The sequence below is a fragment of the Echeneis naucrates genome, chromosome 19 (genome assembly GCF_900963305.1).
Source record: "Echeneis naucrates chromosome 19, fEcheNa1.1, whole genome shotgun sequence".
Lineage (NCBI taxonomy): Eukaryota > Metazoa > Chordata > Actinopteri > Carangiformes > Echeneidae > Echeneis > Echeneis naucrates.
Window position 1 is genome coordinate 7,590,354 of NC_042529.1, and position 22,357 is coordinate 7,612,710.

The 22,357-nt window shown below is 40.7% G+C and overlaps 1 protein-coding gene across 1 annotated transcript in view; it reads left to right on the plus strand.

Moving 5' to 3' along the window:
• Positions 1–6,964: 6,964 nt before the first annotated feature.
• The window catches only part of atrnl1b (attractin-like 1b), a 55,215-nt gene continuing 39,822 nt past the window's right edge, over positions 6,965–22,357 (plus strand). Inside the window, exons 1-16 of the mRNA XM_029527850.1 lie at positions 6,965–8,147; positions 10,673–10,756; positions 12,257–12,370; positions 13,859–13,987; positions 14,340–14,548; positions 15,556–15,730; positions 16,477–16,564; positions 16,898–17,159; positions 17,739–17,922; positions 18,059–18,213; positions 18,613–18,697; positions 19,010–19,224; positions 19,365–19,483; positions 19,801–19,933; positions 20,679–20,866; positions 22,097–22,310. Of these exons, the coding sequence (XP_029383710.1) occupies positions 7,897–8,147; positions 10,673–10,756; positions 12,257–12,370; positions 13,859–13,987; positions 14,340–14,548; positions 15,556–15,730; positions 16,477–16,564; positions 16,898–17,159; positions 17,739–17,922; positions 18,059–18,213; positions 18,613–18,697; positions 19,010–19,224; positions 19,365–19,483; positions 19,801–19,933; positions 20,679–20,866; positions 22,097–22,310 (2,605 nt within the window). The 5' untranslated portion in view covers positions 6,965–7,896. The remainder of the gene's footprint in view (positions 8,148–10,672; positions 10,757–12,256; positions 12,371–13,858; positions 13,988–14,339; positions 14,549–15,555; positions 15,731–16,476; positions 16,565–16,897; positions 17,160–17,738; positions 17,923–18,058; positions 18,214–18,612; positions 18,698–19,009; positions 19,225–19,364; positions 19,484–19,800; positions 19,934–20,678; positions 20,867–22,096; positions 22,311–22,357) is intronic.

Consider the following 22,357-nt stretch of genomic DNA (forward strand, 5'->3'; position numbering starts at 1 on the left):
GCCGCACCTCCTCCTCCTCCTCCTCCTCCTCCTTCTTGGTATGCAGCATCCAGACTAAAGATCGGCTGCTCTTTCTGTAGCATGGACCCCCCAGGACATATTCATTTATACAGGGAGAGGGTGGGGGCATATTATGGGCTTCTGCAGCCTCATCATCTGGATTTTGAGGAAGACAGAAAGAAACCATGAGAGACAAAAATGAACTCAACTTTCCATCATGTGAACTTGTTTATCTGGCTCTGTAAAGTCAGATGTTGGTCTTTAAATTAAAACTTATTTGGAGTACAATCCCCCTAAAATTTGGACAATATGCTAAAACATTATTATCCATTCATGAACACTGGTTGTCTTACAATAAACAAATAAAGACAGACGGATTTAATTTCCTGTAGTTTTTCACCCATTGCTTTCTCTCTTGCAACAGAAAACTGATGTCCCGTGCCTAAACAACCTTGCACCCCTGTGGGAGAGCTGTGACCGGGTGGAGGTATGACAGGAATGTCAAATGATGTTACCACAACATACTGTAAATGATTTAAAAACAAACACATTGTGTATCTATCTACCTATCTGCCCGTGGTTGTGTGGGATTCTGCATCTTACGACACACGTTGAAGCCACTCTGAATCTTGAAACCTATATGGGCTTCCATTATGAATATCTTTACCACTTGACCACCACTTGACCTTTAATTTACTTTTGGCAAATGACTTGTGCCAAAGATCACTGAAAAATCTTTGGTGTCCTTTACATTTCTCCGGCTTCTTTGACACTTTGTGAGCGTCTTTGATTCATTTGAACACACCTGGCTGTCAATGATTTCTAGTTGGGGAACATGTTCTGTCACTGACTTGTACAAACTTAGAACTTCAGGCAAGGCCCGCTCACTCCTTTCTGACCAAACCACCTCTTGGCTGACGAGTTCCTGCTGCTTCCGTCAGGCTGCAGGTACATCCTGTCAAGATGCAGGTCAAACAGATCGAAGCAATCTTTTGTGCCTGCTGCCAGTGGTTTTGTGAATAAGTGGTTGACCACGATCTGCTTTTTCTATTTATTGCTGCCCTGTGTGTTATATGTTGTTGTTTCCTGTGTGATTGCTGAGCAGACCGTTTTTGCTACTGCTGGCTGTAAAGCGAATTGCCCCATGGAGATAATAAAGACTCGTTGAAACTTGAACCTGTAGGATTCAGCTTGCTTTAATGTATTCATCTATGTATGCATATTACAATCGGAGGCACAGCTCAGTCATCACAGAGAAGGAAACCTGTTAGACTCAGAGAATCTGCATGTTTCTGGACTGTGGGATGAAGTGGAGGTTGTGGAGGAGTGCACAAACATCCAGACCTTTGTTTGAGGAATGGAGAAGGAATGGAAATTCTTCTTCAGAGCTTGAAAATATTCATATGCAATATTCATCACAGATTGTTTGTAGCCTCAGGTTTTATTATGGATTATCATAATAAAACATGTCTAAGAGGGAAAAGCCCCCAAATATCAGGCTTGCTTTATCGTGTTTTGCTCTCTGTTATATCCAGCACCAGTGTTTTGCAATACTACACCCAGGTGGTGAATCTGCCTCTGAACTACCTTAAGTTAAGTCTTACCTCAAGTTTCTCATGGCAAATTACAAAGTTCTGGGTCAACTTGACCAAATGCTGAGTGCTGCAGTGTGTTGACATGATGTTCTCTTTGTTATAACTCTAGAAAAAGTGTTGAATGGCCTGATTTATTAGTCTAAACCTCAGTATGATTCCAGGTTTATATATCTCTCTCTAGACTTTATTTAAACCTGCCGAAACATAGAATGAACAAAACATGTGGTGGAATAGTGCCAGACTTTCTGCGCTCAATGCAACAAGCCATATGCTGCATCTTGTATTGGCTTTGTGCTATGGCAGTCTAATAACAGTAATAGTAATAATCTGTATCGCTTGAGAATTAAGGAAACAACCGAAATGTCAGAACCCTAAAAGCAATACTGGCGAGAAGGTGTATGCGAAAGAGAAATTACAGCAAGACTGGTGAGTTTTCTTATGTCTTACTTGAACTATTTCAAATCCTAAAAAAGGAACCACGGTATATGCCACCTCCTTATTTGATCAGTTTTTAGACCGTCAGTCTCAAATCTGAATGCAGCACTGTGGCGAACGGGGGCTGACCAAAAGCACCGACAGACTTCTTAAAATCCATGAGGGGTTCTATTTTTTTTCTTTGAAACCGTTATTGCCAATAATGTGAGTTTGCTTTGGTTTCTTTGGAATAGGTTTCAAAGGTGCTTTTTGAATTATCCATGAATTCCTTAGAGCTGCATTGTGATTTGGTAGACTGACATATAGCATGAAGGTTCAAGTTTACAGAAACCAAATCAATACACTTGTCAGTTAGGATTAATTTACAGTCAAAATGCTGGAGGATAAGCTGGTAAAACCGACAATGGAGCACCAGTCAGCAGGGGACTTTGTTGAATGTACTCATGGATTCTAAGTATGTGTGTATGTGAGAGGACTGATAATATCTTACTTGAATTGTGAGGGATTTGGGGTTTGTAGAGTTGCCAAAAAAGAAAGCAATCATTCGTAAATGAATACAAACCTATCCATCTTCAGCAGACAACTGAATAGGAACAAATGACTGACTAAAGTTCATAGATTATTAACTTTTGCGGGATAAATTATTGCTTTGCATATTGCAAGATGTTCAAATTTGTTGCTTTGCCATTGAGATATTCTGTTATTTTCATTGCTTGAATTATTTAGCCGCTCAGTCTACAACAATTCAACTAGGCGATGTGTAGAAAAGACAAAGCACTAGAAAATCAAAACCCTGCATGATACATTTCATTTTTGTCTCTTTTGCATTATTTCTGAACTTCTTTTTTGTACAAAAAAAATAAATGCTAATATGACATTTATTTAATATGATGGACAGCTGCATGCCTCCTTTTGATCGTCAGCATTTTCACTGTTTGTCTTGTGGTCTGAAAAAGAGGCTATTGGTGTCTTATAGTAACTGTTGACTAATCATGTATCAAAATGTTCCATGGCTGGAAATGTGTCTTCATCAGTAGATGCACTTGTGCTCATATGAGCCAAATGTAGTCCACAAAAAGTTGGTAAGTGAACCTTGAGTCAAGCCTTTCCAAGGTCTTGTTACCAAAGCCAAGAATCCACTTTCTTGTTCAGTGTTTTATTATTGTTCTTATGCATGAATTGAAAAGAAAATTTGCAAACAAGAAAATGTTTTCACCACTGACTTGTGCTTATTCAGTTCCTTGCCTTGAACCTGTACCTACTAATCGGAATCTGTGCACAGGCTTCGCTTCACCTCAAACTGGTCAGTTAAAATCAACAGATGATGTCATTCATCATCATATAGCCTTGAGCCTACGGTGGAAGTGTGAATGTGAGTCAGGCTTGATGGCTCAGCATGAATTGAAAACAAGGGTGGTCTGGCTTTTCTCGTTTCCACAGCAAAAAGGACTGTTTCGCTAATCCAGCAGGGGAATTCCTATTGTGCAGCAGACCTTTGGGAGCCCTTGGCAGTTCAGGAGGTTTCAGGTCTTGAAAATTCAGATTTGGATAATTTAGGTTCGCCATCCTTGTCCGCATGTGTGAGGTATTTCTATGTAGGTGGGGAATAAGGTATTTAAAGTTTCCAGTGAGGTCAGACAGACACTTGAATTTTAATAGAGTGCTTTTTTTTTTTTTTTTGTCAAAAGTGAAAATTTAGACTGGGCTTCTCTCCTCTTTCCTGCTGCTGATTGGCGCACAAAGACCATTCCTCAGCAGTGACTCAGAGGACAAAGGTCACTGACTCAACTCCAAATTACCACTGGGCCCTCTTTGATTCAGGGGCCGCTCCCATGTTTGCATTCATATATATACAGACATATAATGCACCACCAATCCCCTGAAAAGAAACCCCCCTTTCATTTAGGTACTTTCATCTAATCTGGTCTAAACCGTGTGCCTCCTTTTACTGGTACATATGTGCATTTCCAGAGAAATCCGCTGACTGCTCTACCGCCTTGTTTTTTCAAGAACGTTTAGACCAAGAATGCAGAGGGCGCTGCCTTCAGACACACGCCACTCTGTCGAGATGGTGCCTTCGCCAGGTGATGCACCTGACTAAAGGCTAAAAGGCTCCCCCGTGGCTTAAGCAGGGGAAAGTGAAGTCACAGGGCAATAATATTGTTTTTAGTTTGTGTGATCAGGTTCACAGTAGCCTCTGTTGAAAATAAACAGTGGCTCTTCATATTTCAGATTACTCATGTGAATACTGAGAAAATGTTGAGGCCATACTTTTTGTGGGGTAAGTTTTGTTTTGGGAACACAGAGCGATTTTTGGAAGTTGAACCTCCTCACAGTGATGACACAACAGGGAGCAGGTGATAGGAAATGCTATTTCCAAAGAAACTGTGCTTGAACTTGAATTTGTGTGAAATAGGTGTAGTAGTGCTAAGATATTGAATAAGCAATTCAAACTGTAATGCAACCAATGAAAAGAAAATCTGAGTCAGAGCAGCAGCCATGAATGGTTTCACACAGCACATTTGGCTACAGGACAAACTGGAATCTGTAAGCTGTGAAAACACAGTTGTAATGATAAGATCATGGGTTTCAGTCAATGTCTGCCTTAATATTCAATATAAAGGAGCAGTGACATCATAAAACATCATACATTGATGTTTTGGCAGCTGTAATGAAACTGTGCGGATGTGTTGGTAAAACGGCCAGCTGCATGAGTGTCTTACTGAACAAAACATTTTTAGTCAAACAAAAATATTACCACAAACCTTAATTCAGCGAAAACCTAAAGAAATGGGCTCAGACAGCATTGCTCAATCTTCTATCCTGGCTGGTTGGCGAGTTGCCCAGTATGTCAGCATAGCTGCAGCTCCAGCCACAGCCACTGGGGTATTAACTCTCACTAAAGGTATGCAGGCTGTGAAACAACTGAGACACAAAGACACAGATCTGTAAATGTGTGAACAGAAAACTCACATGTAAAAACACTGCCGATTAACAGGACCGCATCAGTTGTGGCAGATGATTCGTCTGTATCTGAAGCAAAAATACTTACCAGCCATTAGATTTATCAAAACATCTGCAAACCTTAAACTACTTAAACATGGATTTGGAGGTTTTTCTTTTAAACATCTGATGATGGACACAGATCTTAAATACATATTTGAAGCTTCCCATACACAAATAATATTTCAAATCTTGCACACACATGTTTAAATATGGTTTCTCAGCTCTCCATTCGTAAGCAGGTTTACAACAACAGTGACCCCATGTTGCAGCATTAAGATAAACCATGAAAATAGCATCTACTTCTCTCTCACATGCCCCTCTACCATATAAAATCATTCTAATTTGGGTTTATACAGTCCTGGGATGACGCTTTCTGAAGCTAATCCATTGACTCACTCACTGTACCCATGTCAGTTATATCCCAACAACACAGAACAATGTTTACAGTTAAAGGCATTTCGATGAGCACAGTGGAAAGATCAGAAATTTCAGGTCCTCCTTTACTTCCAGCCCAAACTCTGTATCTGGTTGCCTTACATTTGTGAACCCATGACTTAATGTTGCTGTGTAACATTGCCACCTGCAGGTGTAGATGTAAAAGTGTGGACTGTCTCAGCTAAATGAACTTGTTTAACTGGCACCAACCAGAAATTCTGCAAAAAGAATATTAAAGTTAAATTCTTGTACAGTTGAGAATTTTTAAATTCTTAGATTATGTTACAGAATAGGAACAGGGCACAACACTGCTTCATTTAGTAACCGCTGTCCTCCTGACTTCCATAGCTTTCCAGACCTCTATAAAAAGGTCAATAAAAAAAGACTACAGACAGTATTTACTACCTTGGTGTGCCCCATCGCAGTACATACATCACCGCTGCATCACTTCAGCAATATTTTTTTTATACAAAGGTAGAGAACTCTTTCAGGACTGTAGAACAGATCTGCTCATCTGAAGATTACAAGCTCCATCTGACATTGAATCATCTCATGTCATATACAGTGAAACAAGCCTATTACAGACAGACACAAAAAGAGCATCTCAGTTTTTCCAAGCTCTGCGGTATCATACGGCTGCACGCTCTACCAAAGTCCAGATCGATTCTCCAACTTAGCAGTTGGAATCACTCTGGTGCATTAAGTGCTCTTTGGGAGAGACGTACATGCTGCATCTGATGCTCGAGTGCAATCATGATTGAGCCTTCATAAAAACATGAATGATGATGGCGAGAGACTTCATTAAAAGCACATGTCACCTCTTGACCTTGCCACTGAATCCTCCCACCCCAACCATCAGTACCAGTTACTCAAATTTCCTGGCATGTGCCAGGACTGCAAGTGAGATGAAAACACCCTCTGCAGAGCAGCATATGCACATCAAATGCAGATTCACAAGTTCACTCTCTCCGCATTAGATGAAATCTATGAAATGAAAGCTCTGAAATCTCTTCTTTCCACCTGAGCTGCACTAAATTAACCATGGAGCATCACTGACTGTTTTTCTGTCGTTGACAGCTTTTTTTTTTTAAACCACGTTCACTGTCACATCGGCAGTTAAGTGTTCAATTTTGTGTCATCATGTGTAAAACTACAAATGCATGAAAAAAAAAAACAAAAAACATGCAGGTTTTCATCCTTTCAAACCCCTCATCATCATCATCAGTATGCACATAAAGAGCCCCGAGCGCAACAGGAACACCGCATGAATGGAACATTTACAAATAATCTATCATTTAAAAACGGTGCTCAAGGAGTCTATACGATGTGACGACGATCCTTGAAGCTGAAAGTTTTTAAATGCCGCAGAGCTGTGCAGCTTTTTTTTTTTATTTTTTCCTCCACGCTGTCCCTTTAAACGGCGCCAGCGCTCGGCGTCCCCCGGTGCGCATGCGCGGCCCGTGTTTGGTTTTGTCCAACCTGAGGAGCTGTCTGCTGCGCCGCGCAGGGAAACCCATCGCTTCCACTTCTTGTCATGTTTTCATAGCCTCGTTTTATTTATTTTTTTTGTATTATTTTACTTTTTTTTTTGGTGTGTGTGTGTGTTGTATGCCTCGATCTAGGACACACGGACACCTCGCACAGTCAGCTAGGCGGAGATAGGTAGTCGGGAGAGGACGGACGGTCGTCTCAAAGGTGCTCCGATAGCAGTGGGAAGAGAAGGAGACCCGACCAGAGTTCGGAGTGGTTGCCCGATGCCCCCCCGGTCGGCAGGGGTAGCCTCCCCGCTCACACATCCATGTTGACCGCGGCAGCCTTCGCTCCGGGTCCCGGGCTTCGAGCACCGCCACCCTTTTGTTCCTCCGCGGACCGGATCCGGCTGAATCGCGGCGGCTGGCGGGCGGACAGTCAGTATGTGTCGGTGAACATCCCCGTCTCGGTCTGAGGGATTGTTTACGCGTTAAAATGGCTGCTGAAATGGCATTTGGGAGAGAATGGTGTTGAATCAATGCAGTAACAGTTACATGCCAAAAAAAATAAAATAAAATAAAAGAATAATAATAAGCTAACGGCCACACGGACAAACAAAACGATGTGTTAGTATCCGGAGTGATCGCTCTCTCTTTTAGCTTTAATAGATGGTTCTCCGCTTTTTTGGTAGCTTCTTCCAACAAGAGGTAGGCTGAAGGGAATTCCTCCCACTCCGGATCTATGCATGCGGTTAACCAAGCAGCTTTTGAAGACACTAAGCTAACATTGCATTTTTCCTCCTAATCTAAGCCTTTATTTGAGTATGCATAATCCCGGACGAATACGCAGGACTTGTTTCGTAGTAATCGCCTGAGTAGCCGAGGCTCTCTCCCACAGCGGACCTATAAGGCCCCGCTCTTTCACTCGGCTCGGTCGACCTGGGGGTAAAAAAAAAATGGATTCTGGGGGGAAATGTAAGACCCAACTCTTTCTTTTTGGACCCAAAGTAGCCACCCACGGCGACCTGCGGGGCATCCACAGATACTTGGTGGTCTATGTTTTGTTTTACTTTGTGCTGTTCACTCACGCCTCGCCGGCGAAACCGTGTGACAAGAACTGCCTCTCTGGAAAATGTGTAAACGGATCCTGCGTCTGTGACCGAGGATGGGTCGGAGATCAGTGCCAGCACTGCCAAGGGAGGTTCAAGTAAGTGGCCGTGCACCGTAAATCTTCCGGCTCCCGCTGTGTGATCTGCGGCCAGCAGAGGACTTCCACCGTCATCTGTTTTCACACTCCTCACCCGATCGGAAATAAACGTGGTCTGAGCCCGCACACAGTAGATTTGGATGAAATCTGATTTGATTTGATCGGTTTTGTGGCTGAGTCGGGACGGATCGTTCGCAGCCATCTGTGCAGTAAACATTCAAACACGGAGATTTTCATTTGTGTCATCTATGTTTCTCAAGCAGTTTAACAGCTTCAGCAAATCCCCTGGTTCCACAATCCAGGACTCATTTCCATGGCCTTGTTGAAAAAGATCAGATTGTGTGTGTTGAAAACCAGCATGAGGGAACAGGAAGGGCAAATGATATAGTTTTAGTTGTGTGTTCATATTAGGGCTACAAATAAGGATTATTTCCTTGGTTAATAATTCCGTGCCGTTAATAGATGTGATAGGATAGATTACTGTTGGAAAATATGCATCTCAATTTCAAAACTTTTATTTCTTACAGAGATGAAGTTTGTTTTTGCAGAGGGAAAATAAAGGCAGTTAATCCACACGATTAAGAATCTGGTATAAGGAAGTGTAATAAGGGGCAAGGTTGCTTTTAAATGGACTCGCACAACAAATTTTAACCAGCCAAATAACTGATTAACTTGCCTGTAGCATCTGTCAATTGGATTTATTTGCAATGCAACAAGCTAAAGGCTTAATGCAAGTCAGTACCAGGCATGGAAACACTGACAAAAGGGCAGAGAGTAAATGTTTAAATGTCTCTGTGATAATGATAAAAGTAATAAAGCTAACATTTGCCTTGATTGGGATTGGCCTTTTCGTACACCTCAGGTGCACCTAATGGTGCAGAGGTGCCTTGATCACAGTAATTACTATTACTCTTCATGTGTCTGAGGTTTTGCATAGGTTATCATCAGGCATGTTGTCAGGGAATAACATCCCATCAACAAGAGACAAACTACTGAAATGTGAGAATGTAAATCCTACTGTCTCTGCAGTTAGTGGGCTGGAGACAAGCACCCGGGTGACTACATTACCGATTACACTTTGCCGCCCAGCCCCATATGCAAGTTGTGCCTTCCCTCATAACAGCACAGGCTTTTTTTTTTTTTTTTTTAATATAAAAAGAATGGAAAGATCACAGTGGCAGAACACACAGAGAAGCCTGCAAATGTCTTGCACAGGATAATATTTCAATGGGATGTCAAAGGTGCAGCATGAAAAATTCATAATTCGTGGGTGTCCCCGCAGCCCAAACTCATCACTGGTTGTATTCAGCTGGGTTTTTGAACCTTACAGTTTTCACCTGCATTAATCAGCAGAACTGTACCAGGCGTTCTAATTGTACCAATATATCAATTAAATATACAGCTCAAACAATAAAATTAAATAAAATATATTGTAATGTGAGAAGTAAACAAAGAAGAGAACAGTGTTTCTGTGGGCTCATAGAATGTCTGAGTATTATCAGATGTCAGATACTGGCTGTGTGGATTCATGGATTATTTGTCTCAACTTAAACATTTAAATGAGTCTTTAATCAAAGAGCAATCTGTTTCAAACCACAAAATGAATCACTGTGAAGTGAAAATGTTCTTAATCTGTCCCTTCATCATTTTCAATTGATTCTGAGGGTGATCGTACCCAAGTCTAATTTCTTGTGATATGAGACAGTGATAAATCTCTGTTTTAAAGTCATCTATCTTTGTTACACACTCTGCTGCAGTCTTTAGTGCTGAGGATGCTTTGTTGAAATTGTTTCCTGTGTCAGTCTGGGGACATGGACAGAAAAGAGGCCAGGGAACCTTTTTCAGGAGATGGCTGATTGAATCTTTTAGTTGGCTTGGACTGACCTTGGGCTGGTCGCCAGCTTTTTGTCTTGTTATCTTTAAGTCTGGCAATTGAATGTGGTGAGTGACACTATAATTGTCTGAATCCACACTTGTAACAGCACAACAGTTCAACCTCCATGATACCATGCAATTAAAAGTTTTGATCAGTTATTGTGTAGTTGGACTTTTGTTTGAACACATTAAGGTGCATGCCCCCCCCCCAAAAAAAAAAAAAAAAAAAAGTTGGTGGTTAGGCTAATCTAGATATCTCTCATCCAGAGATCTACAAGCATGCGTTGTGTACAATCTGCTGTTCCAGTGAAGATTGACTGTGGCTTGAAATGCAGCAAATGGGATAATTACTTGTGGTCATGGATGCTTTATGGTTTTATCTTGGAATGTGTCTTTCCAAACTGCAAACAAATTTCATCCACAAGTTGCGCTTGTGTTGAGAAGAGTCTGACCGCATTGTACATGGTAATAAATAAGTTGTTTTTGAGAAGGTAATTAATTATATACCTCACACACATACCAATTCATAAAAAGCATGCAGAGGGATCATTTTTTCAATATGCATATCACTTTCGTGACTTTACATTGTCCACCCTAAGTGATGTGTCACTGTGCCAACTGTCCTGGAACTTGTGATTGTTTTTCCTCAGGTTGATGGAGCCCTCAGGATACCTCACTGATGGTCCGATCAGCTACAAGTACAAAACAAAGTGCACCTGGCTCATTGAGGGCTAGTAAGTACTTTTTTATATAAATATAATGCGTATATAAATTAGCACATTCTACTGCAACTCTGCTTGCAGAACCAAACTTAATTATGCAAAGTGCACATTATAATGTTATTAAATCAAACCGATCAGGCTCTCTGTTTTTTATTACTGTGAACATTTAAAGTTTAATAGAGAAGTCTTTGGGGCATAGAACATTTTGGTTGGTATCAACAAATGTAAGTGGTAGGTAGATGGATACAGCTCAGTATGAAGGTTTTCAGCATTAATGCCTGGTTTGCAAGAAGGAGAGAAGGAGAAAAACTCAAGAGTCTGTTTCCTATGAGTGACAATCCTTTTTCCTTTCCATAGACAGAGGATGTAAGTCATCCTGTCCATGGAGCATATATAATTGACAATTCCTGTCTAAAGGTCCACAGTAGGTGGATTTCTGGTGACAGCTTTTTCACAGGAACTTTGAAATCTTGAGGAGACATCATTTTTACACAAGCCTTCCGGGGTAACTCCGAGATAAAGGGAGAGACATGACACATCAGCATTAATAGCCTGGGATCTTGCAGCTTATATTTTCCACCAAGGTTGAACATGTGGACACAACTGCACTAAAGTATGTGAGCATTTGCTTAGCTTCATCCCTATTCCCTTCAACAAAGACCCAGGTCATGGATTTCAGCTCTGGTATTATAAATAGCTGCAATGAGCTCCTCCAACGAAAATCCTTCCAGTTTGTTGGTGGTGGACATGGATTATCACAGGCATGTTTTTGTTTTGTGAGATAAAGGCATTGTAACCTTTTCTATTTCATGAGAGCCTTTGAAATCCTAATTATTTTGAGAAATTTTCATAGTGTAAGCCTCTGAATGCCTTTAGAAAAAAATGGCAGACTTTTAAAAATCATGTCTTGTGCATTCAAATAACTTGAGTAGGGTTTGAATCTGTTTTGTTTCTTTCATGATATAATTTTACTGAGAATAGTAATACCAAGTTGCCTGCCTGACACAGATTTTATAATGCTGGTATAACGTGCATATTATAACCTGGCCAACACAGATCAGCATCTTTGTTGAAGGAATAATATTCTGTTGCTCACATAGTGCCATGTGAAGCCAGGTCTAACAATCTGCAGGTTTGAAAGGTTTGTCTGATGAGCCTGGAGTTTCACTCGTGATGTTTTAATGAGCAATCTTTCAGCGAGAGGACGGAGCTGTAGACCTATTGATGCGTTTAATTGTGAATTCATTGACAAATAAGAGTTGCCTGTGGTCACACAAAGCTATTAATGATACTTGAGCATGTCGATGCATACAAATTAGGTTATTTATTAGGTTTTGGTTTGGTTTCTGGAAGAGTTGGAACTCCAAGAGTGCAATTAAGCTGAAAGGAAATTAGTAGTGCTTTCAATTGCAACTACAGTTAACATTTTGCCTGCAGTGATCTAAAGAATGTGACTAGATTTATGTTTTTCTCCATGAAACTGAAACCATTTCTTTCTTCTGTTTTCTCCAGTCCAAATGCAGTTCTTCGGTTAAGATTTAACCACTTTGCCACAGAATGTAGTTGGGATCATATGTACGTTTATGATGGAGACTCCATATATGCACCTCTTGTTGCTGTTTTCAGGTAAGAGTGAATTTAATCAGAGCTATGTTCTGAATGTCAGCATATAACATACACCATGTTCCAAACTATTGTACAAATTGGATTTAAGTGTCATAAAATTTTTTTGTTTTTCAATTAAACTCATAGATGGTCTCAGGGCTTTATGGATCACTGAAATAAATCTCAGACACCGTTGATAATTAGTTTGCCAGGTGAACCCAATTAAAGGAAAACTACTTAAGGAGGATGTTCCACATTATTAAGCAGGGCATAGATTTCAAGCAATATGAGAAAGGAAAAAGAATCTCGCTGCTGTTGAAAAGCGCCAAATAGTGCAATGCCTTGGACAAGGTATGAAAACATTAGATGTTTCACGAAAACTTAAGCATGACCATCATGCTGTGAAGAGGTTCGTGGCTCATTCAGAGCACAGACAGGTTGATGCAGATAAAGGCATAACGAGGAAGGTTTCTGGCAGACAAAGTCATCGGATTAAGAGAGCAGCTGCTAAAATGCCATTACAAAGCAGCAAACAGGTATTGGAAGGTGCTGGTGCCTCTGGAGTCCCGCAAACCTCAAGTTGTAGAATCCTCCAGAGGCTTGCAGTTGTGCATAAAACTACTATTTGCCCACCCTTAACCAATGCTTGCAAGCAGAAACATTTGCAGTAGGCACAGAAATACATGAAGACAAAATAAGTAAGTCTTACCTACTGATGAGTGCTGTGTGACTCTGAATGGGGTAGTGGGTGGTTGGTGGATGGCCTCTGACTAACCAGTTTCTTCCATGGTGCAAAAAGAACTGTGCCTACTATACCCAAATCATCTTCACGCATGAAAATGCGCCACTTCATGCTACAAAGAATACCTCTGTATCATTGGCTGCTATGGGTATAAACAGAGATAAAACCCATGGTGCGGTCCTCACCCTCTGCTCACCTCAACCCTATTGAGAACGTCATCTTCAAGTAAAAGATCTATGAGGGTGGGAGTTAGTTCACATCAAAACAGCAGCTCTGGGAGGCTATGCTGACATCCTGCAAAGAAATTCAAGCAAAAACACTCCCCAGAAACTCCCGAGTTTAATGGATGCAAGAATTGTGAAAGTGATATCAAAGAAGGGGTCCTATGTTAACATGTAACTTGGCCTGTTAAGATGTTTTTGATTGAAGTAGCATTTGATTTTAGTAAAAATGGCCTCCTAATGCTACAAGTGCATTTCTAGTTTTTTGTTTTTGGGGAAAAAAATGCCATTATTATTGGGAGTTTTCAATAAAATTGAAATTACACTCGAATGGTCTGAGTTGAAAATTATACTGACTGTCATTTGCATTGACTATTTATGAAAATCTGAAAAAAATATAATTTGCATAATCAATGGGGACATGTATATAACAAAAAAAATTTTTATGCAGAGTCATTTATTCTTCATTTATTGCAACATGTGCCTTGCCACTATGATTTGATGGAATTTTTTGAAAAGTAACTGTGGTTCCCTTTTCTGCAATAGTGGCCTCATCGTGCCAGAGATGCGAGGAAATGAAACGGTTCCTGAGGTTGAGACGACTTCAGGTTATGCACTACTACACTTTTTCAGTGATGCTGCCTACAACCTGACAGGATTTGAAATATTTTACTCGTAAGTGTCCAGGCTCTGCCATCGCTTTTGTTATTGATATTATTCAGCAATAGATCAAAGTGCATAATTTATTCTGAACTGCTCCCAGCTGTTGACGGATGGGAACGTGCCCTATATTTCAATTACAGAAAGACTGGTACAAGAGTTTTTCTGTAGGACTGAAAACCTCCAGCAATGATCAGTGACCCGCTCAATCGCTCTTCATCTGTTACAAATCTTCTTATCCCCCTTACTCTTTTCAAGACCTTGAAGATACTCATTAATCTCCCTCAGTTCACTTCTCCCTGTAAAATTCTTTGTGGCCTATATAATGCATACAGTCTTGGGTGACTCAAAATCTCTTTTTCTCCAGGATCAATTCGTGTCCTAATAACTGCTCTGGCCATGGGAAGTGCACCCCTGGGAACTCGGTTGCAAGCAGAGTGTACTGTGAGTGCGACAAGTACTGGAAAGGCGAGGCTTGCGACATCCCCTACTGCAGGAACAACTGCGGTAGCCCTGACCACGGCTACTGTGACCTCACCGGGGAGAAGCTATGTGTCTGCAACGACAGCTGGCAAGGTAAGAGTGAGCAACATCCTAACCCCACAGTTGCTCAGAAACATTAGGTGCAGAACTTGATGAGAAGTGATGTCATGAGCATTTGAGAAAGGATTTTTCCAAATTAACAAATAATCTTATCCATCAAATAATAATAAGGCCATTATCTAGCCATTATCAAGATTTAAACCCAAAGGAAGTATTACAGAGCGTGACAAGATGCCTCTTTAACTTTGTAATATGGTTTGGTTTGACAGCATTCTGTATAATGTAATCCATCTGAAGCTTAGATAATTAAACTTGAAACAATCAAGCAAATGAATATACCTTATTAAATCTGTTGTAGTTTGACCTTTCATTTATTTAAAATCAGAAGTATTATAACTACCTTATGAACTGAAACTCCAAGAGTGATTGTCAGTGAACCAGTAAAAAAAAGTTTCCAGTGTGTATGATGCATTGTGACAATAAATACTAAGAGTGAAGACTCATGCAACAGAGAACAATTCAGTTTCCTGCACTGAAATGAATCATACATTACATACATAGTTTGCAACTAGGCTGCAAAAACATTTCTCATTGCTCCTCCCACTAGCACGGCAGTGATTATGTAGTGAGACGTAATGAAGAATGTGTCAGCTAATGGGCGCGAGCAGCTGTGCTGTGTTGCTGTGTCATGATTCTGGTCGGCATCATGTCAATAAGCCCGGTGCCACTGTGTTATTGTTATGTGCCTCCAGCTGGGGGGAACAAAATGCTTTTGTGTGATGAAAGTTGACAGAATCATTAGCAGAGACACACGCCTTTTCAACACGGCCTTCACTCAGACCTCCTTGGCTGTCATGCTTACTTAAGGCGTGGTAATGCTTTTGTTTTGCTTTGAGAGTGGCATGTTTGCCCTTCTTTATTTCAGGGTATGAAAATATATATCAGAGACTGTTGAAAAATGCCATCCCAAAGAGATTTAATATTCAATATTCATGTAAGAGTTGGGCTAGTATCTATTGCAGTATCTTTTTGTCTTGTAGGTCCAGACTGCTCTTTAACCGTACCTTCAACCGAATCCTTCTGGGTCCTACCCAGCGTCAAGCCCTTTGGCACATCACTTGCTAGAGCATCCCATAAGGCTGTGGTGCAGGAAAAGGTCATGTGGGTGGTGGGTGGATACACCTTTAACTACAGCTCCTTCCAAATGATTCTCAAGTAAGTAGCACATCATTATTATACTGTGTTTCGAAATAAAAAGTAAAACATCATTTTAGTGTATCCCTACAGCAAGAGGCGTTGTCTTAGTTTGTTCAGATGACCTCAGCTATGGACCTTTCTCAACAGGAAGGTTATATTCTGACCATGTCCTTATTTTCAACTCTCATACACACTGTGTTGAAACAACAACTATTTGGAGGAAACAGTGAGAAAAGCCGGTGGTTCATCTGAATATGTTACACAAGTTCTTTCAGACTTGTGTCACTCTCTCTTTGTGCCGGGTGCTCTGTGAATGTATACAGGTTCAACATTCACTAAGATAAACTGAGAATTAAGTATTGAGTGTAGCTGGAAGGTTGTACAGGTAAAACTCAGACCTGACTGCCTCTGCCCTCATGTCCCTCGTCCTTTGGACAAGCTTTTTCCATCTGCTCAGTGTTTGCTCATCACCAGGTGCTATCACTCCTGAGGAGAACTGAGACTACGCTTCAAAAGCTTGTATAAATCACCAATGTGTGTCGACCTGCCTACGTGATGCTCTAATTTAACATTTTATTGTGACTGGAAGACTAAATTGGGTCCTTTGGCGTGAAAAGAATTTTACCCTTGTGTGTGCTTCGATGTAATCACCTGATGATGAAGTTAAAAATAAATTTCAAGTCACAGAGGTACAGCCTAAATGTGTTCTGTATGCATTTACATACGCATTCAAGTGTGTAATGATCTGTTGCTTTGCTGTGCAGCTACAACCTGGAGAGTGGCACCTGGAACACGGTTCCCATCAACAGTGGCCCTGTGCCCAGATACAGCCACTCACTTGCTGCCTTCCAGGTAAACACATGTACACAAATATGTCTCAAATAGAGTGTATATGTAAAGCCCCAACTGTTAGTGTGAGTGGTAGAGAATGAGATGGGATGAAAAGGAAAAGGGGGAAACTGTTGATTTTAACAGGTCATATTGAAATACCTGAATGAGCTGAGGGACAATTTTACTTTCTCAAAACAGTTCACTGTAAGTCTGATATATTTCCCCTTTTTATATGGGCTGTGGCTCAATTTATGAATTGACCCGGAAGCAAGATTGTCACATCATCTTTCACTTTTATTACGGCATCGCATGATTAACATGGTCACATTCAGAAATCTCACCTCTTCTTTTCAGGATGATATCTACATGTATGGCGGGAAACTGGAGGCCGGCTGGGGGAATGTGACAGATGAGCTGTGGGTGTTCAACGTACCCAGTCGGACATGGCAGAAGAGAAACCCTGTGGTCAGCCCCCCAGCGCAGGCCCAGATCTACGCTGTGGAGGGACACTCCGCCCACTGCATGCAGCTGGAGGGTGGCGAGGCCATCATGCTGGTCATCTTTGGCTACTCCCCCATCTACAGCTACATCAGTAACGTTCAGGAGTACAACCTGAGTAAGTCAGCTGTTGTAGTAGGCACCTTTCTGCATTGTTGGTGTTCACTTGAATCTTCTATTTAAACACAGCTTGTTGACTTTGATAGTAAAATAGATGAAAAAAATCAATTAATTTCAGATCTAAGGAGAATCCAACTTCAATTTAAAATGATTCTACAAAGAAAAGTAATTTCATGCCCAGCAAATTTTTGTGGAGTAGAACTAAAGTATTTTAATGTTCAAAACAACAGCCCCAGTATCTTCAGTTTGCAGTTATATAAATATATAAATACATATTTATTCACCAGTATTTATCAGCATAATGTTTTGATTTAACATGATTAAATTTCAATGAAATTTTATGAAGCACTGTGGCTCATTTTTCTGTTATGAATGCGATATAACAAATGCCCACAGTAAAGCAATGCCAGCCATTTCTACCAATCTGTTATTATGTTAAGTATTTGAAGTGAGGAGAGCCTAGCTGTCTCCAAACATAAAGATTAAGATGCTTCTCTCATTTAACTTTTGTACTCTTTTGGGATAAAACTTCTTTATCTCCCGCGTTAAAAATTCTCCTTAATTGCGTCCTTGTCAGGATCCAACACGTGGTTGGTGCCTGAGACCAAAGGTGCAATTCCCCAGGGAGGTTACGGCCACAGCAGCACGTACGACAGCTCCAGTGGCAGTGTGTATGTTCATGGTGGTTATAAGGCACTACCTGCTAACAAATATGGACTGGTCGATGACCTCTACCGATATGATGTTAACACCCGAACATGGTAAATGAACACTGAAACACACATGCACATTCTGCCCTATTTAATCATCATGTAGTCTGGTCTGTTTATTTGATTCTGCATGACATGCTTCTCTTGCCAGAAGGTCCTTGAGTCACTTGCTATGCATATCTTCCAGGTTCATCCTGAGAGAGAGTGGTTTTCCAAGGTACTTGCACTCAGCTGTGCTCCTCAGTGGCACCTTGTTGGTCTTTGGAGGGAACACACACAACGACACATCGCTCAGCAATGGGGCCAAGTGTTTCTCTGCTGATTTCCTTACATATGACATTGGTAGGACTCACTGACTTAATGTCCTAATATCAATGATTAACTTGTGGTGTTGTCCATCTTTTTTACTATCTTAAGTTTAAGTTTGTGAAATGTTAAAGGTCAGATATAGATGTGGTTGAAGTACTGTAGTACTAATTATGTGTATTTATATATATATTATATAGTTTTAAATAGTGTTTTGTTTTGGTTTTTTTTCAGGGCTATAATTCAATAAGCAAATTACTTTTTCTTGTTCTTACCTTATCCACCTTCTTCTTAACAGAACCAATACTGATAATAAAATTTAAAAAAGGGTAATACAAATAAAAGGCTGGGATAAAAATGTAACATAATTTTAGAAAAATGTGTTACACTACCTGCCAGCACAGATAAACCAAATACATTCAATTATTTCTGCAGCATGTGATGAGTGGAGGCTCCTACCTAAACCAGACCTTCACAGGGATGTCAACCGCTTTGGTCACTCTGCTGTAATCAGCAATGGGTAAGTATTTCTAATGGGGTCTCCTCTCAGACCAAAACACTCGACCAAGTATTCATGCAGTAAAATCCTCTTAAAATATTCAGTTGTCTGAATTTTGACTGCAAGTAATTTTTCACCATCAGAAAATTTTTGTGATAAAACTTAAAACTTATAAAGAATTATTAAAACAATTATGATGCAATCATTCCCTCTGGAAAATGTTAAAAAAAACAAACAAAAACAAAAAAGAGACAAAGGATTCCAAAATAAAGCTGCCAAATTAGATCACTATGTTGATTTTTACCTGCAGTTCTCGTGTGTCTTCTTCACCAGGTCCATGTATGTGTTTGGTGGCTTCTCCGGGGTGCTGCTGAACGATGTGCTTGTTTACCGACCCCCCAGCTGCCAGGCCTTTTTGGCAGAGGAAGTGTGTATGAAGGCTGGGCCTGGGGTCCGCTGCGTTTGGAGCAGAGGCCGTTGTGTCCCCTGGGAACCCAGAACAGCTAATGGCGCCCTCACCTCTGCCCCATTTTGCCCCCCTAAACCAGGTGAGAAAGATATCTAAGAACCCTTAACTAAAAATAAATTCAGAAATTACCTATGCGACCACTTAAAATGAAATGCAAAACCAAACACAAAGGGACTCATTCTTGTGTCTTTCTTCTTCTTCTCATGGCCCCCTTTTTAGTCACAGTGGATGAGCGGTGCTACCGGTTCTCAGACTGTGCCAGCTGTACAGCCAATACCAATGGCTGCCAGTGGTGTGATGACAAGAAGTGCATCTCTGCCTCCAGCAACTGTACATCCGTGAGTGTTCCAAAAGGGGGCATCAGAGTGCTTCTAGTCTCTGGCTTAGTTCTCTGAAACACTCAGACAGAAGAATTACAATTTTTCTTAAGATGTGATGAGCTGAGGGTATTGAGGTGATAATGAGTCTTATTAATATTACCTTAATAAATACTAGTGCTCCACACTGTCTTATGATGAATTGATTTATATGACAAGACAACCGCAATTATTTTTATTACTATGCAGAGAGCAAATGTACACATCCGGATCTTTGTTAAATCTAAACCGTATGTTTTCTGCCTGCTTGTTTTTCTTTTTCTCTTCTGTCTTTGTAGAACGTGAAGAACTTCACTGAGTGTCCGGTGCGGAATGAGCAGGTGTGCAGCAAACTTGCCAACTGCAAGAGCTGTTCACTAAATCCCAACTGTCAGTGGGATCAGAATCAGCCAGAGTGCCACGCTTTGCCTGGTAAGACAGAAAGGCCGCATCCGCCGGCTCATTTCCTGACAGTCGGACTATACACACCTTCTGACTGGATTCATACACAGGGAGAGGGTTAGGTTTTCAGCATGAACGTTAGAAGTTGACGAGAGTCAGCCCTTCATACACATGTTCTGAAAACACGGACATTTAAAGTCAAAGGGAGGATTTGAACTGAGCTAACTTAACCAACTTCAGATTATTCAAAGAGCTTTTTTTGGCTTTTGCCACATAGCATCTTGCATTTGCAGAGACATGCTTTCAAGATGTCATCCTGATGTTGTTTATCAAGCCTGGCAGAGTATTTAGTTTCCTCCTCCTCCTTCCCAAATGTTGACTCTGGCTGAATATGTAGAATTGGTGCTCTCACTTTATCCATAATTTGCAGTTTGTGAAGCCTTGTCACCTAAGGGGTTGTTGCAGCAGTGGGAGCTGAAAGTCATATTTGTACATTTGTGTTTTCTTGGTGCCTAAAAGGAGTCCCTGTTCCAGACACAAATGTACAATGCATACATCGAAATGAGCATCCAGGGTATTTTTATGACATGTAGTAAGTACCAGGCAGTTCGGTCTCCATGAACCCATCACTTCATCCCTCTTAAGACGTATAGGGGCAGATTACTCTGCTGCTCAATCTTTGTCGTTCGCCTACGCCTGTGATTTCAGTGTCACCTAAGTTATTTCTGCCTGCAATAAGTTCTCATCTTGTTGTCATTCTGTGTCGGCCCTCCAGTCCAGCAGTGCAGTGAAGGTTGGAGCCAGGTGGGGGAGGCCTGCCTGAGGATCAATTCCAGCCGTGAGAGTTACGACAATGCCCAGCACTACTGCAAGAACCTAAATGGAAACATTGCCTCTCTGACCACCTCCAAACAAGTGGACTTTGTGCTTGAGGAGCTCAAGAAGCTACAGCAGCAAGACAAGGTAAGCAGAAACAAATAATCAATAAATCTATCAATCAATTCAACAGAACTGCTGATATGAGATTTGTCCCAAGAAATGTTGAGATTGCGGTATATATCTTGCAACTTGATGTCTTCAGTGTTTGTTTGCCAGTCAAGTCTCTCAACTCAAGAGTTGTGAATTTCTCCTGAGCAGTTTTTTTTTTCTTTTGTACTGCATTGTTTTGTCTGATTGCAGCACTCCTTTTACTTTGTGTAATTTCTCCTTTTCATCAACTTGTTTTCAACTGGCAGCGCCAAACTTTATACTTTGTTTTTGACTATGACAGAATTAAAAGTAGGCAGTGAAGCTAGACTTTAATGTATTCTTGCTCTTGAGATTCTGCAACTGATGAATCAGACTGTGACAATCACTCCTCACTTTGTTTTGTTGTGCTTGGAATTGTTTTACCTATAATAATATTTATTTTTTTTTTTTTTCAGTTTCCTCTGTCTCCTTTGTGTAACAAGCCATGGCCAAATTACTTATTGTGTGTTAAAACAATCATAAGTACTTATAGCATCTAACAAACTCGCTACTGTGTCTGGTTCATCTATGGTGGACAACTTCCAAGTTCTTTTCCTTTTAGATTTTTGCATCCACATGTTCTTATCCACCTTTTAAATCCTTGATGCAAAAGCAAAAAGTTAATTGGGGTGTATGACCAGCTTGAATTAGTAGAGGGGCTGTGATATGTGAACCGCATATAAAATAGAAAACCTAGATTTTTATTTATTTATTTATTTTTTAATAGTAGTAGCATCACAATACAAGCCTCTTCTTCATTGATGGAAATGATTAAAACACACTTTTTAGATCAGCACTCAAGCTTTCATCTCATGACAACTACCTATCTTTCTGGTTGTGAAAGAAAATGATTGAGTTGACTGATGGCAAGCCTGACAAACTAAAATCATCAGTCTACTTGATTGAAGCCACCCTTTTTGTTCCAAACAGAACCTTGATGTGCCATTTCCCATTTTCCATTACATTAAAAGCTGAATCCTGAAGGCAAATAAGTAATCATATCTGTGAAATTAATTTGAGTAGAGTTTTAATAGCATTTTTGGTTCCCATGTATAAATGCAGTAACTATTCATTTCTTAAAATCAGGTAATGGAGCAGAAAGGGAGGCATGGTGGATATTTCATTTGAAATTCCAGTGGCTTTTTCAGGTTTTCTTGTGTTTAGCCTTTTGTTGTGCCTCCACAGCGGCTGTCTCCCTGGGTGGGCCTGAGGAAAATCAACGTGTCATACTGGGGTTGGGAGGACATGTCGCCCTTCACCAACAGCAGCCTGCGCTGGCTGCCAGGTGAACCCAGTGACTCTGGATTCTGTGCCTACCTGGAGGAAACTCAGGTGTCAGGCCTGAGAGCCAATCCATGTACAGCCACTGCCCATGGCCTCATCTGTGAAAAAGCTGCTGGTGAGAGACACTAGCATGGATATACTACATAAATTTCATTATTTGGG